This window comes from Nicotiana attenuata, unplaced genomic scaffold (genome assembly GCF_001879085.1).
Source record: "Nicotiana attenuata strain UT unplaced genomic scaffold, NIATTr2, whole genome shotgun sequence".
Taxonomy (NCBI): domain Eukaryota; kingdom Viridiplantae; phylum Streptophyta; class Magnoliopsida; order Solanales; family Solanaceae; genus Nicotiana; species Nicotiana attenuata.
This window is the reverse complement of record NW_017672659.1, coordinates 142,220-159,569: the sequence shown is the minus strand read 5'-3', so window position 1 is coordinate 159,569 and position 17,350 is coordinate 142,220. Positions and strand designations below refer to the sequence as shown.

The 17,350-nt window shown below is 35.5% G+C and overlaps 1 protein-coding gene across 1 annotated transcript; it reads right to left on the bottom strand.

Annotated features, from left to right (window-relative positions):
* Positions 1-1,849: 1,849 nt before the first annotated feature.
* LOC109213999 (putative leucine-rich repeat receptor-like serine/threonine-protein kinase At2g14440) lies at positions 1,850-12,903 on the bottom strand. Its single transcript, XM_019377852.1, has 9 exons — positions 12,614-12,903; positions 9,838-10,896; positions 9,422-9,569; positions 4,513-4,584; positions 4,201-4,272; positions 3,359-3,430; positions 3,204-3,281; positions 2,512-2,693; positions 1,850-2,242 (listed from the first exon to the last, which is right to left on the bottom strand). Exons 1-9 carry the CDS (start codon positions 12,684-12,686, stop codon positions 2,121-2,123), a joined length of 1,878 nt encoding a protein of 625 aa, XP_019233397.1. The 5' UTR covers positions 12,687-12,903; the 3' UTR covers positions 1,850-2,120.
* Between the last annotated feature and the right edge of the window lie 4,447 nt (positions 12,904-17,350).

The window sequence follows — 17,350 nt, the reverse complement described above, 5'->3', positions numbered from 1 at the left end:
GTTTACAAGTCCGGAGTCGAATCCCACAGAGAGTTAACCTATCAACTGCTACCTTCAGACCCACCAAGTCTTCAGAACCAGCTTCCCAAATATTCAAATTCTCAGTTGATTGTTCTTTAATAACTAACTTGCAAGTAAATAAAAGGCTATAACTAAATTAGAAGGTTGTAAACAATTATGAAAAAAAGCTAAGGCAATGATTTCCCCTATTGATGAAATCCCTTCTGTTTATGCTCATACAAATTTACCCACACATCTCTAGCAATCATGAACGCTAATCTTACCGCAAATCTCTCCCAAGTAATCACAGTAATCTACTATTGCACTCTCCCGAGATACACTAGCTTGCTTAAATTCGCACAATTCAATTTAAATTGCACCCAAGGCTTCGTTATTCCTAATCCCGCCTTTAAACCCGCAATTATAGATTCCTCTAATAATCTAGGAGTGGTGTTGTTCAACAATACCCTAAATATGCACTCTTTTCCAAGTTATGCACACTAAATAGGCACAGCTAATTGAGGATCCTGTCAATTAACTACAACGAACACGAAGTTGAACAAATAAAGATTTAACTAGCAATTTGTATTCACATAAACAAGAAGTTCATCACTCAATAGGGTCCATCAAAGCCTTAGACAAGGAATTTAGCTACTCATGACTATGGGAGAATAAACTAAGATTGAATTCATCATAAAATCAAAAGAGAAGAAGAAAGATGTTGAGAGTACTTTCTCACAATTGTTTTTCTTGCTAAAAACCCTTAGAAATTAATATCTCTCCCTTTTGGGCGAAGTCTAGCGTTTTAAATAGGGTTTAGGTCTAAAAATCCCGTGTTTTACACTTAAGTCCCCGAAGTTTTCTGTACCCACCGCGGTTCTACCGCGGTCGCGGTAGAACCGCGGTCAAACGCCTTCGCGGAATCTTCAACCTTCAGAGACTGCCTTCCACCGCGGTTTCACCGCGGTCGCGGTAGAACCGCGGTGGAACTTGTACCCGGGCATTTTGGCCTGTTTTGAATGGTTTACTTTGGAAATTCAACAATTAGCCTCTTTTCATCAATAATTGACTCCAAAACCGCTCCTTAGCCTTCCTTACACCTATTTCACCTGCAAATCATGTAAAGCACTAATAAGAGCATTTTGTTGTCATTTTCCACATTAAAAGTTCACAAGAAGGTGATTATTCGGTGCGTGATTCTAGTCAAATTCACCTATTATCAAGTGTATAGGTATGTAAAAATTCCAAAGAATAATATGAGTATTATTCATTTATGAGTTATGAACATCCACCGTAACGTGTATTTTATAACATCTAGACATTTGTTTTAGAATTTTTCAAAGATCTCATTAGAAATTAGAGAAAAATTACTACGAATTTAAAAAAATTTGTTTGAAATATTTGACTTTTCAATAATAATAGTATTATATATATATAGAAAGAAAAAAGGATGGGAATAAATTCGCCAAGTACACAACGTATTTCTATAGTTATATTAGTAGGTATAATCATTTAGAGGTCGTTTGGTTCTAAGGATATTATCTCATAGGATTTGTTATCCCATTTTTTATACAGGATAACCAATATCATCATTTTAGCATAAAATTTATACCGATATTAATTAATATCCTTAATCAAATATAAAGTAAATACAATTTCAAAATTTATTCCAAAGTTACTCTTCGTATTCCGATAATCAAAGGACCCCTCAATGTTTATTTTGTCTTTGATCGTAAGTTATTTTTGCCATAGATGCAGGTGTGCACTGAGATGGTTCGCAGTTTCCTCTTAGAAGAAAAAGGAGGTGAAAAGGCTACAACAAAATCTTCAGAGCAAGAACAGAAGTAAAATTACTAGGACAAAAAAGGCATTTTCATCTTCAATTTATCAAATTAACAGTTATATGCTACATGGTGTCTTTAATCAAAACTATAGAAAGTGTGAGCAATATACAACGTTCTTTCTATTCCTCCAAATCTGTAAATACGTATCTGATGATAAGATATACGTATTAAATGCAAAACCATTTGAACTATCTTCTATGATCAGTATTCACATCTTTCCAGTCACAAAAACAATCTTCGGTAGCATTGCATCTGGCAATCTTGTTTACTGATCAGTCAGGTAAGCAAGGGAGGTCCATTCTCAGCAGCTGTTCGAGTATGTTCGTGACTATGGCTTCTTGACATTTGTACATCTCGATTGAAACTGGTCCTTGACTTCGCATAAGGAGCGTCTCTCGCTGGATAAAATTGGAAACGCCATTTTAACGCAGAATGATCCATCCATAAGCAAGCATATTTTAAAAGGAAAAAAAAAATGGATTCTATATTTTCCCATTTTCATCTCACATTCAATGTATATGCAGGTCAAATTCCAATTTTTCTACAGGTGCAGCAGATTAGAAACAAAACATAGGCAATGTATTTGAAAGGTGGCCTTAATTGAGGGTTAAAGCATAACATGTAACCAATCCGGAGTCGACAAATGTTTGAAATGAGAATATCTTACCAGCAATCCTCTGAGCTCGGAGGATGTTCTGTCGTCTCTTCCACCAGCATGTTATGCAGGTAGCAATAAGGAGGATAGCTGCACATGCCCCTAAGGCAATCCCAATTTTTGCTCCAACCGTAAGATGGGTTCCACATGTTGGTAATCCCGGAATACCACAAATGCCTGCATTATCAGTGAAACTGGAAGCATCCATCGTAAGTTATTTTTGCCATAGATTACTGAAACAACAAGCCAGAAATTTTGCAGCTTTTCAATTAAACCACATGGTACACGCCCCTAGAAGTTTTAATTACATTTCTCAGCCTAAAATACAAGGTTGCTGATTGCAGCTATAGGGATACTTCAAAGGCTAGGTCGAGGCCATCATATTTTGGATAAAACTGGTACATGCTAGCGCAAACAGTCTGGGCTAAGGAACTTATCCAGATTCCAGGCAGCATAATCATGATAAGGACAGCTAGAAAATGGTCAGACAACTCCTAAGCACAGCAATGTTCGTAAGGCATAAGGAATCATGATGCTGCGCATTATATAGTTATTTGCACCACAAAACGGGCGAATAAGAGCGACTACAAGAAATTCATAAAAGAAAACACCTGTATATGCTACATATCTGATAGAATATTAAAAGGATGCTTCACAAAGAACAAGCACTGTGCCAAATAATATGATGATAATAGGAAACATACTTGAAGCTAGCTCTGTGCAAGAGCCTTCCACCTAATGCAGCAGGAACCCTTCCAGAGAGTGAGTTGCCATTGAGATTCCTGTAACAAACCAGTAATTTAGTGCTCTTTATCATCATTCTTTTGTCCCCAACTGATCAAAAGCTGAAGTATCTTACAGTGTTCGTAATGAGGTCAATTGCCCAAGGCTTTCAGGAATTGATCCATTGAAGAAATTGAAAGAGAGATCCCTGTAGTGCAAATCTTTGTTAGCCACTCACCAGGTAAGATCCAACCTTTTTTCATTACAACAACAACAACATACCCAGTATTATCCCACATCGAATATCCTAATGGAATATCCTTCACTAGTTTGATAAAGAACAAGATGATCTTATGTCGTTTCTAGTTGAAAAGAGACGTCTTGAGCAATCGTAGAGGCACTTTGATTCAATAAAAGTAATACTGTCTGTTCTAATACACAAAATATTGCATTCTTTCCGCACCCAAGGGTGTCGCCGAGTAGTCAATGTAGTGAGACTAGGGTTCAAGTCCCAGCGGAGACAAATAACACTAGATTATTTCTTCTCATCTACCACCTTGGTGCGCCATTATCAAAAAACTACAACTATAATGTATTCTCCCATAAAGATAACAACAATGAGCAATATGACTGGTATTTCACAATCCACAAAATTATTAAAATCGTCAGTCTACCATTACTAGCAAAGAGAAAACGAGATATCATCTCTTATTCCTTATTCCTATTAGCAAAACTAGGAACCTAATCTTCAAGCTCATTCCTAATGAATAACCATACTGCAGCGCAAAAACCAGCACCACTTTAAGAACAATGGGCTATGGTATTACTGAAAGAGAACAACCAGTCATATGTTTTAACACTCCTCAAAAGGTAAAATTGAGAAACTCCTTACTTTCAAACTTGATTATCAATTACTCTGGCAGAAAGAATACAGAAATTAATTGTGAAAAGCACATGAGCTCTGAAAGCTTTACTCACAATGTCTGCAGACTAGTTATCGTTCCTAATGCCACGGGAATAGCCCCGTGAATGCTGTTTCCACTTAGATTTCTGTAAAAGCACACACAAGGAAAGCATGGTCAAAAGAGATCATATTTAGAAATGGTCGTTCCAATGCTACATGTAAGAATAGAGCATCCAGAAAAGTGGGATGCTTTAGAAGATTTGAGAAGGAAGCGGTGCCAAAAGATGTTTCGGGAACTGTCATGTACTGCCTCTTAACATGTATTTGTCTTTGGCAACATATATTCAGAAAACAGAAGGCACTTGCCAGCTGTGTTTCTAACTTACATGCTCTGAAGATGACGCAATCGAGATATTTCATTTGGTAAGAAACCCCTTAAACCTTGGTTGTCCAAGCCACTGACCTTGCAGGTAAAACAGTTGGAAAAAGAAATGGAGTTAATAATGATCGTACAAAAGATGCTCAACCACTCACATAGTGTCAAGAAAAGCCAATATAGATGGTAGACAAGTATAAAATTTGGTCAAAAACCTGTACTGAAGAATGTAAAGATAAAGGGGAATATTTTTTTTGAGAAGGGATAAAGGGGAACATTTTCAGACAGAAGCGGTTAAATTACAAGAGGGAACATTTTATCTAGAAAATAGTAACAAAGTTAACGCAAACTTCAAGAAAAATAAAGTTGAAATGAACCAATCAAGTGTTTTACCTTATAAAAAAAAGTTCATAGAGACTGAATTAGAACAGAAGCAATGGAGACACCATGCTTTACTATTCTAATAACAGGATTTGCGACAAATATGTGGCTCCTCCGAAGACATTCATTACACAAAAGCTTGCAAGAAAATACCACACAATATGAAAGCATAGGCATGCTAACCCTGCAGATTTTGGGAAACGGGAACACCAAACAACGCATCTTTATAACAACATACGTTTTGTTAATGAAAAAATTACAAGTAGGGATTGAGATTCTTGATAACAATATACACTATTATATTGTCATAGTGGAACCAAGAAATGAGATAAAAAATATATGAATTAAAAGAATTGTAACAGTTGAAGGTTTAACTAACACTTCATCTTACTTTGTTTAAAACTGGCCAATTATAAAAGTAAGAAGTTATAGTAAAGAGATGAAACTATCAGTATCACAAACAAAAGCCTATTAAACTATCGATATCACATGAATTATTTTAGATTTCAAAAGACCTACTCCCTTCGTCCCATTTTATGTGATGGTGTTTGCCAGGGCACGGAGTTTTAGGAAGAGAGGAAGACTTTTGAAACTTTTGGTCTAACACATGCCATAGACACTTGTGTGGCTATAAATCATCTCATTATAGGTACAATGGGAAGTTTAAAGTTAAATTGTTTCTAGGCCAAAATCTTAGATAGCCCCTTAAACTTGGCACCTTTTGTAAAATAAACATATAAACTTTTAGGGCGACCAGATAGACACTTAAACTCGGCCAAAGTGTAACTTTCAAGCACCACTCTATGTTAGAGATTGTGCGTGAGGTCCAAACGCCACTTACATGGCAAATGAACGAATAATATATTAACACGTGTATTTCCTTTTCCATGTTAGCAAATAATAGTCTAAAGCCAAATAATACCTCTCGTCTTCTCATCTTCTCTCTCTTCGCTTTCTGAGACCCAACTCCCATCCCAAATAATACCTCATGGTCTCAAATGGAAGGGCAAGAAAGCTATCACCACTTTCCAGCTTCAAACATCACAGAAATATTATTGCAAGTGCTAAAACATCCCCAACAGCCATAATGATGCAATCAGCTATCAGCTATCATCTANAAAGCTACTTCATCAAAAGAAAGAATGACCTAGTAAAGATGTGGTGGTTAGACCTTTTGGAATTAGTTTATGATAGACCTATGTAAATTAAGTGCTTATGCCCAGTGTGTATTGATGTAGGATGTTATTATGTTGCTTCTTCAACTTTAGTTGTTTTGGATATTAAAAACCAAGTAATTTGCAGGGAGTAAACAATGCCTATTGTTGCTGCTGTCAAAAAGCTAAAGACAAAGTTGCAGTACAAAATATCCTCACATGGATTAGAAACATTCTTCAAACAAGAACAAAAAAAAATGATTAAATACTACTTTTTCCCCACAATGACAGAGCATAGCCCCATTATTTAGTCTCATCGTCAACTTATTTGGAGAAGGAAGATAACAGGTTGAAAAATATATGGAAGCTTTTACTGTAATTTAAGATAGATGTAGAAGAAAACACACAAAATGACCTCTGTAATTTTTTTAGCTTCAATGGTGTTTTCAGCAATGGTGAAGAGGAATATTAGGGGCTAGGGCTTTTTTTAATAGTTGGGGAAAAGTATATAGGGTATGGGTTATATAAAGAGACTTTTTTACCGTTAATTTTGTGAGTCAACAACTTTAAATTAGTTCTCACGCACTCATCAGTAAACATACAACACGCAGTATGCCAAGATGGACAGAGGTGTGTAAAAATTACACTTTGGCCGATTTTAAGTGTATCTGGTCACCCTAAAAGTTTATATGTTTATTTTACAAAAGGTGTCAAGTTTAAGGGGCTATCTAAGATTTTGGCCTTGTTTCTATATATAGAAAGGTGCCATCCTTTTACGGATAAACTAAAAAGGAAATAGGAGTAATAGATTAAAAATAATAATTTGATGCTCAAATACAAATTTGACATGACAGCTAGGGATGGCAAACTTTTTAAAGGTGGAGTAGTTTGTACTTTGCCTGAGCTAAATCCCAGGAAAAGCAGAAATTCCTGACGAATTCAACTGCTATCCTCCTCCAACTCCACATGGGCTTTCTTGTCTACTTAGAGAATTAGATCTGCATCTCCATAACGATCAGCTCATGTGATCTAATGGAGTAATGGGTACTCACTTTGCCAAAAAAAGTGGAGATCTTGGGATTAGAAACCTAGAAATCCATAATAGAGGCTTGCTAAATGAAGTGGCTGTGGGAGTATAATTGACAATAAGGCTTACCGGAGGAGGGTGATCATAGCTAAATATGGTGGAGAGTCACTGGTGCCCAAATATAACTTCATCTCCATATGGGGCAGCACCTTGGAGGTATATAAGTAAATTGTGGGAGGAGTTCAGCTAAATGTCTACTTTGAAGTGGGTAATGGTGAAAATATCAGTGTTTTGAATGATAAATGGGTCGGGAGCAACCCACAAATAGAGGAATTCATTGAATTATTCCCGTTTGTGAGATACCGTCAGGCCAGTATTATACAATGTAAAGGCGTTAATTCTTGAACACAGTATTTAGTAGTAATTGCCAGACTGGAAACTGAGTGGCTTAATGGAATTGATGACCAAGCTGGGACAGGTGACAATAAACTCTCAGAGGAAAGACAGGATGAAGTGACAGCAATGATACCGGACAGTTCACTATGAAAGCATGGTATAAGTTATAACATTCAACAAAACACAAGATAGTTGACGAGTGACAGTGGAAGCTGATATGGGAAACAAAGGTACCAGCAAATGTAGCTTGAGCCAGAAGCCTGCCTAACATAGGATTAACCACAGCAAGAGAGGATTTATCTTGGGCCAGAGATGCTATATGTGCATGGAAGTCTGAAGATGTGTGTCATCTTCTCCTTCATTATACTGCTGCAAAGGATGCTTGGGACATATTCTAGAATCTTTCTGTGGTATACTGGGTGATGCCTTACAAATTGAAAGATACATACAATGGATGGGACAATGAAGAGTTGGAATGTACATCAAAAGGTTGTAACAGATGGTACCAACCTGCATTTTTGGTGTATATGGAATAAGATCAAAACCAAAGATATTTTGCTGGGATTTCAACACCCAGGCTCCCAGCCACTCTTTCAAGGCAAGATACTTCTAAATCTTTTTATTGGTGTAAGCTGAGCAATGGAAATAAATTAGATCAATTTATGGATTTTCTTAGCTCCTTAAAATTTATGAGTTAAAGCGTACTTGTACAGGAGCTAATCATCTTTATGTAGTCTGATCACCATTTGTACTTCTCTGCGTCTCCTGGATGCTTCTCGATAAAATCCATACTTCATAAAAAAGGACCAATCAGCCCATCCCTACAGTTTGTATTAAGCATGGTTACCACTACATCACCTAAAAGGCTAAAACCAAAGTAAACCAGATGTCCTGACTAATTCACTGCTACGCTCTTACCCAATTCCACATGGGCTTTCTGGTCTAGTTAGAGAATGCGCGCTGCATCTCCACAATGAATCAGCTAACTCCTCTTCCTCATCCCCCTCTTATATATTACTCAAGCCTTCCCGCATTGCCACAACTCCCCTTTTCTGGCCACTTCCACCATTCTTTCTCACCATCCTCTTTCACAGCCCCCTTTCTGGCATCCCCGTAGTCCTTGGCTTTTGCTTACAATCTCAATATTCAACCTCATTGTCACAACTTCCTTTTACACACTCAACTTGGCTTTCCCTACTTTGTGTAATGAACGTGTTAATTAGTGAATTACACACAAAGCAGAGAAAGACAAGTCGTTAAACAACTTACCACTAGAAACATGTTAGATTTTTTTTAAAAAAAATTTTAGAGATGGAACACTAAGAAGAACATTTAATCAACAAACAAGGATTGAATACATCTCTTCAATTAATGAATAGATCTGCCCTACAAGGATTGATACATCTCTTCAATTGGTGAATAGATATGTCCTATGTCCTATGTCCTATAAATTGGATATATCTTTCAGAAAATGTTGTGACTTTTCAACAGCAGGCACATTATTTTTGAATCACTCTAAATAAATTCCGACAATATTGGGGTGTAGAACTTGAGGAAAGAATACAAAGAAAATGAGTGTTTTGTGTGAGTGTTTGAGAGCATATGTTTACACGATGAAAAATCTCTACATGTGCGAGGTTCTATAATTAAGAAAAGTGAATCTAAAGCTGCCCCCACCTCTTTTTCTGTTTTTCTTTGGGTGGGGGGTTGGGGGGAGGGGGGGGCAGGCTATTTAACTTGGGTGAATTCATAATTCTGTTTTTCAGATAATTCACCAAGTCGTCCAGAAACTTATCAACCAAAACCTATAGATTGAGGTGGGGAACTTGAATGAAGAATACAAGCAAAATAGATGGGTGTGGGTAAGTTATGTCGAAATATGCCCGTATGTACACCGTATGCCTGACTACAAAAGCATACATATAGATAGAAACTTCTGTAAAGAGAGCTTAATTACGTACAGCCCATCGATGACCCATTTATTGCTAGCTTTGTCCAATTGACAATCTGCTCCATTCCAGGGATGTTGTTGGGGCACACATGGATCACCATTCCATCCAAGTCGAAGGGGAAGTCCAAGTGCATTCTTTAGAGACTGCAAACCCTTGACTGCAGAAGTAAAGAAGGATAAAATAGTATCAATAATAGGTCAGGTAACTTCTATAATCAGAGCAGTAGAATGTTAATGGCACAAGCTGAACCAATGAGTCAAAAAGGAATACAGAACTACTCTTGGCCCCTTTCAATAGCATAACAAAGTGAGAAAGCTATTCCATTGGTAAAACTTGTACAAACTTTAGATTACATCTTTCTTTCCCACTTTAAGCGCTGAACAAGCATCCAAGAAACGTGAAGTGTAAAACTTTAACTTATTTACCTTCGTCGGGTAATGTCTTAGATTCAGCAATTATAATCTCAAAAATTTCAATGGCACTAATTATGGCATGAGTCCCATTTGTTGGATGCAATGTGATTGTCAAGGTCCTTCCACTGACTACAACTGTTGTATTCAGCACAACGGCACTGTTAACACCCCCAGCCATCTTCACAATGTCAACATCTTGAAATTTAGTGTCACCATTGATAGAGATGTCCATGACCCTCTGTCCCACGGCTGTAACTGAAGGATCAATTTCCGCAAAGTGTAACCAAACAGAGTAATGTTTATTGGGATCAACATCCATTGTGTATGTTAATTCTGGCTCATTGTCAGTACTAAGAAGAGCAGTTTGGTAAAGTGCTTCTGGATAGAAGTTTGGTGCTTTGGAAGCTAATTTTGTACTGTTCTTGGTAGAAATGGGGCGATCAGAATTCTGACCGAAGGTCTTGATTGAACTCCAGAAACGATCTCCACCCCAGTGATCCCCACTGTAGTCAACATCAAACCTTGAAGTCTGAGCACCACAGCTGAGTCTTTTCACAGTTCTAATAATTGTCCCTTCACCAAAGTCAGGACCAAAATAGTATGCTTTGCCATCTACTTGGAGAATTTCAATTGCAAGTATAGCAGGATCTCCATGACCCGTGCTGTGGAAGCAAAGAGAGGCAGTACCATCATCAAGAAAAACAACTGTTTCAACAAATGCTCGTTCATCGTCATGATTGCTCCAACCAGATGGCAAAGAATAAACCAAGGTGCCTTCCACAGAAACATCAAACAGTGGTTCGTCATCAAAGCTTGGTTCTTTAACCAATCCAAAGAATATTCTCACTGAGTAGTGGCCATGGGGCACTCTGTTGATATTATAACAATTCTCGGGTCCCTCCGATAAAGGGAAATACCGCAGCGTAGTGAGTGGAGGCGTAAGGAAACTTGGGCGAGTTCCATTGGTAGGTATCCCTCCTGTATATGCAAAATCCTTATACCAGCGGGTATTTGTAGGGGCAGTATGAACATCATGTCGAGCTCCACAGCTTATTCGCATTACATATGGCTCTGCAGTGAATAAACAGTTAGTGAACAAAATACCAACTTGAAGAGCCTAATCATTAGTAGCAGGTTTACGAATATCATGGAATAAAAGCGCTAGCTATCCAGAGAAGACAGAACAGGTACGCTAAAGAGGAAACAAGTCCAACTCGAATATCAGCGACGGACTAACTTTTAATCTTCACTAATGCTACACCGACTGAATGCACTTGAAAGCTTATTCTTATTGGACAAAAAGGTACACGCGAAGGTACCTGACAAGTTTTTCAGACTATACACTTAAGAGGGAGCAGGAGCAGCTTGAACTTTTGAGGTGGAATAACATTTATTTTTCACTAATGTTACCTTGATTTGATTGCAGTTAATAGCTTATTGTTACCAAGCGGAAAGTAGATCTAAGTAGGCTTAACAGGTTTTCGATTCTACCCTTATTTGCTCGTTTCCACCTGAAAATATCATGTTTACTCCTTTTCACACCCCACTTCAGTTCCAACCTTTAACGAGAAAAGACCCAAAGAAAAAGGCGACCTAAATCAACTAAGTGCAACACCTAGCAATGACAAAAGCATTTACGGAAGTTTACTCATTTAGAGAATACTAATCCGTGTAGGGACAAATGTGAGATCAAAAGACCCCTCAAATTGACTTAAAAGGCAAAAGATCTAGTATTGGAATGAAATGGACCTGAAGAGAGTAGAATCAGGGACAGACGCAGGTAGATCGAAGCGGTGTCACGTGACACCGCTTCATCAGCAATTTTAATCAAATATTTTTGGTGTAGATGACACGCGAATAGTAAATGAGTACATATAATTTAAAGTGACACCGCTTAACAACGTTCAGCTGTTAGTTCAATGGTCAAGCCTTTGATAAAGATAGCAAAGGTCCATGGTTTGATCAATGATCCCCCTTGAGCGTACGTTACTTTTTGTTTTTTTGTTTTTTAGACTGCTTCTCTAAAAAAGAGGGGCTGAAATTTTTTGGGGAGTCTAACCTCTGGCCTCCCCAATAAAATAAGAAGTATAAATCAATGGGACAGATGCTGATTTGCAATGGGCAAAGCAACAACAATTTTATTTAACATCTTTTAAAGGCTCAATTCGGAAAACCCCCCTCCTTGAATTTGCAATTTTTATTTATGTTGGTTTGCTGCTACTATACTTGCTTTTCATTTTCGTCATCTCCCCGAACTCCTTCGGGTCACCGGCCATCAATTAATTGTGACACCGCTTACGAAAAGTTTTGCGTATGCCCCTGAGTGGAACAAATATAAAAGATTTATATAGCTGACCACAACTGTTCCAAACTGATTCACGAAATTGAACCGCAGTGATAGACTACCCTTAACATCTTTTAAGGATCACTGGAGCTTGAAAAGTCTCACACACACAAAAAAAAACAGTTTAACGATCCAAAATATAAACTCAGGAACAAAAGCAGCAGAACTAAGCTAAAATCAGTACTTTCAAACTATTTTAAAAAATCAATAACGATAGAAAAAAAGCGAAGCAAGTTCATTGCAAAATCACAATCAATGAGAACCACAATATTACTACTTCTAGACAAATCCACAGAAATAAAAATAAAAAACTAATTACTTGCAAGTAAGTAAATTCTAGTCCAGTAACTAAACCACATAGATCCGATAACAAGTCTCATAGTAAAATAACCAGTAAAATGACTTGACCCATTTTCACACTAGAAACAAAGAAAAGGGGCTGACCACGGCGAGAGCAGACAAGCTGAAGACCCACGCAGAAGCAAAGGAAGAAGAAACCATAATGGAATCTCAGCATTTTGAACTCCAAATGCTACTTTTTGGCTTCCTCCAATTTCTTGTTTTTCCCCCTACAAACTCATTGCATTCACACTCAAATCTTGTACTTCCCTTGTGGTTTTGTGGGCACTTGCCATAAATTCATAATCTGTAGTAGAGTTAGCTATGCAGGTAAGAGAGTAAAGGAAAGTCGAATATTTAATTCTTTTTTATCTTTTCTTCTTTGATATTGACCCGTGAAATGAAGGGGCATTGTTATTATGCTTGAGAGTCGTTAAAATAGCACGGAATAGCCAGTTTTCGGACTGGTCATTCAAAAATAGTCAGTATATTTTGCTGTAACAGAGACCGGTCTAGCATAATATACTGGAGTTCGGTGCACCTGTGTATGAACTTCCAGCATAATATGCTGGACCGGTATACTTTGTTGGCTCCAGTATAGTATACTAGAGTTCCAGCAAAGTATATTGGAACTCCAAACTCCAGTATATTATACTGTAATTCCAATATATTATGCTGGATTATTTTTCGGATTTTGAACAGTATTTTCATTTAAATTTATCTTTACACAAAAAGTGATTAAATTTCGATGGCTTTTAAAACTGTGGCTATTTTTGAATGATCACTTATAAATCTGACTATTTTTGAATTTCTCACGTATAAGTCTACTTGCTTACCGTGAAGCCAGCTGCCTAATGAATTGTCACGTGCATCGCAAAGCTTCAATCATAAAACATTATGATAATACTAATATTGTTTCTTAATACAATTAAGTTGTTGATTGACCTTTGTTTGATAAGACAAACCATGTGGAATCAACTAATCAAAGAAAAAAAAAATTAGCCTTTACTATATTCGATACTTGATAAGTATATGATTAAAATTTAAATGATTAACATTCAAATTTTTGTTAAGTGCAAACAAATAAAATATGGATATGCACTTCTTGACAAATTAATGTGTGTCGTTGCTATTAAATTATCCAGCATCTCTCATTGTTGGGTTATGCCCATTATCCTGCATTTATCTCTTACAATTCCCCATTCCTTATATCCCTGTGTGTACTGTTTCCCTTTCCCTTTTCCCTCTTGGAATTCTCCACTTGCACTCTCCCTCTTAGTTCCTAAGTTCTGTCCCCCCTCTTGTGAGCCTTCCTTGGGACCTTGAGTTCCCTCTGAACTTGGACACCTGAGGGCTGGCCCTTCCACACTGCACTTTGGTTTAATATGGTGATACATTTTGGTGTAAGCACTGCCCGGAGTTCTTAAGNAAAATTATGACACTTGTCATTATAACATTTCTTTGCCTCTCATATTATATATAAATAGATATAGATTTCTTTGACTCTCCTATTATATATATATATATATATATATATATATATTATATATTATACACATATTATATTATGATATATATATATATAGATTTTTTATTTTTTTATTTTTAAATAATTTTAAAACTCTAATTTGAAACTACTCCCCAATATGAATTAGTAATTCATTATTTTATTTAATTTCGTTTTTTATTTTAAAATTATTTTAAAACTCCAACTTGAAACTACTTCATGATTTGAATGGATAGTTTTTCTTCTTTTTTTTCTTTTTTTTTATTGGTAAATTTTTTTTGTTTTTTTTAAAATAATTTAAAAACTCAAACTTGAAAGTACTCCCACCCCATTTGAATGTGTAGTTATTTTTTATATATATTTATTTTTCGTTGTTTTATATATTTAATTATAAGATATCTGTATTTATTAATTCAAATAAAGTAACCAATTAATATATATATATATATATATTTAAATTCAAAAATGATAACTAATAACTAATTATAAACTAAATAACTAATTATGCCATGTGGCATTTTTTTAGGTTGCCACTTGGCTTAAGGAGAGGGCTTTTTCCTCTCCTTTTAATTATATATAGATTAGTATTTGGATTTATTGTACTGGACTTATTATTTTAATTTTGCTGGTAAACTTAGTAACTTGTTGGAGTAATTTCTAATGTAAGCTATTTAAATTTTCGAAAGTTATAATAATATTAATTAAATTGAATTAACTCTTTATCATATAAATAGTGGATATCACAAAGACAAACTATGTTAAGGTTAATATCGATTTCTCGACAAGGCCACGTGATGCGAGTGCATGGGATAGCATGGACCTGCGGGAACGATTAACTGCTTTCTTACATATTCTTCTGTTCCATTAGAAGACAATAGCTACCAACGTGGAAAGAAAATTTTAATTTAAAAAGTGAGTTAGGCCCCGTGATTTTCTAATAATTACAGATATTACCCACGATAAAGAATAAAATAAATTGACATTTGAGACTTCAAAATGCCACGACTCTTGCAGTTTAGACCCTTCCATTGTAATCAAAGAGCCAAGCTGCCATGAATTACTCCGATTTCCTCTCCAATTGAGTTTCTTAACTCTTAAGATGTGCTCTGAATAAAGGGATTTGATTATTATATTTCCTTATTTACAGCTCAAATATCGCTTTATGTTCCAATCTTTTACCTTTTATATAGGAGTATTTTTTTAGAGTGAATTACACATATCTCTATGTGAGATTTTGACTTGTTATGCAGTCTCTCTCGTGTTTTAAACGTTACACCAAAATTTCTCCTTTTCATAATTTGTGTTCAAAAATATATTGTAATCTATAAACAGATGAATTGGTCCATTATGTATTAGCTTTACCGTTTTCTAATTTTATTATAGCAAACAACCCTACCTGGTTTCTATTTTAAGTTTAATCAACTTCTTTAAATTATATCCCATTCCCCATACAGGCATTGATGGAGAACATAAAAATGAAAAATAAGGAAAAAGTAAACGTACTACGAATTAAAGAATCTAATGAAACTTTTTTTTTCTAGTACCTTTTTAATATTTCTTTTTTCTTTTTTTTGTGTGTGTGCAATAGCATATAATTGTGATGATGTTCATTTGGTAGAGAGTATGCTTCTTTTATATACATCTTGGTGTTGTGACATGTTGAAAGAATGTGGGGCGACATACCTTTTACAAAAATAGGCTAAAAGCTGTGTGAAATTTGTATTTTGGAACTTCACATCCTACTTTATCTTATCTTAAAATGTGTGCTGCAACTTAATTAATGGAGTTATGGAATGAGGAACTATCTAAGTTGGATGTGTTCATATATTGAATGAGTTGCCTTTTGTGTTCTATAGGAAATTCACAGGTCAGTGGGCATATATATAGCAATGTGTAAATGCATTTTCATATATTCAGTGAGTTGCCTTTATACTTTTGAAGTATATATTCTGGTAGTTTCTTATGTATTCAGAGTGATGTTTCCAAGGGGATGGTGTTGTGGCTGTTCGGATGATACGTTTTAGATTAAAGTATACAGTCAAACTATCTTGTGCTTTTGGTGGATATTTGTTATCAACCCTCAATAACAATAGCCTAAGAAATGTGATTTGATTACTGATATATTGAAGAAGCTATTACAAGGTACGGTTCAAAAAACTGGATAGAGGAAAATGAAGATTACATAAAGAATGAAAGAAAGAAAGGGGATAGAGAAACAGACAACGGAGAGAGACCAAGAGATAGGAGTTTCCAAATTACCCTTTGCATAATCTATCCTTGCTAACACCTAGTACTTCTGTAAGAGACTTTTTTCTTTCTATACCATATATGAAACCTTATTATCAAAAATGTGCATAGTTTCATATTTACCCGCCATGTTCACAGTTATTCTACAAAATATATACCATTCATTAAATACCAATTATTAGGAGCTGATTCCTTCCTAATTAGGCGCGCAACAAATCTGGAACTAAATATTCTTCCAGATCTTCCTGTTTAGGCGCGCTACAATTATGGAAGTAAATATTCTTCCAGATATTTTCCACCATTGACAGCCATTAAAAAGCTTGAAAGCTTTGAATTCAAATTTGGGTTTTCAAAAATTATTATTTGTTTGGATTGAGTGTTGTTGAAATAATCGGGAATATGGTTTGGAGTTTATATCTCAATTTTGAGGGGTTTTGGTGAATATTAGACTTGGTTTTGACTGAATTTCAGATTTAAACTCGAAGAAGAAGAAGACATATTGTAGAATTTGTAGATATTTTGTAGATAAATTGTAGATTATTTGTATTCTGATTGTAGATGCTTTATTTTCTGTTTTCACAAATAAAAAACGGCTAAAAATTCTACAAATCTTCTGAAAAAACGCAATTATGTCAAAAATCCCAATTATGCTAGCAATTGAATTGGGAATTGGATATAAAATTCAATGTACCCAATTTGTAGATATTTTGTAGATAAACTTCGTTAGATTATTTCGTATTCCTCGATTGTAGATGCTTTATTTTCTGTTTTCTACAAATAAAAAACGGTCAAAAATTACTACAAATACTTCTGAAAAACAACAATTATGTCAAAATACCCAATTATGCTGCAATTGAATGGGAATTGGGATATTAAAATTCAATGTACCCAATTTGTAGATATTTTGTAGATAAATTTTAGATTATTTGTATTCTGATTGTAGATGCTTTATTTTCTGTTTTCACAAATAAAAAACGGCTAAAAATTCTACAAATCTTCTGAAAAAACGCAATTATGTCAAAAATCCCAATTATGCTACAATTGAATGTGAATTGGGATATAAAAATTCAATGTACCTAGTTGGTAGA

Bases quoted from the DNA above. Each gene is read 5' to 3' on its own strand.
- LOC109213999 (XM_019377852.1), bottom strand. From the start codon at position 12,686: ATGCTGAGATTCCATTATGGTTTCTTCTTCCTTTGCTTCTGCGTGGGT. The intron at 4,273-4,512 runs GTAAGTTAGAAA...GTGCTTTTACAG, and splicing joins TTGCGTCATCTTCAGAGCAT to AAATCTAAGTGGAAACAGCA. The intron at 2,243-2,511 runs GTAAGATATTCT...AATTTTATCCAG, and splicing joins CCGAGCTCAGAGGATTGCTG to CGAGAGACGCTCCTTATGCG.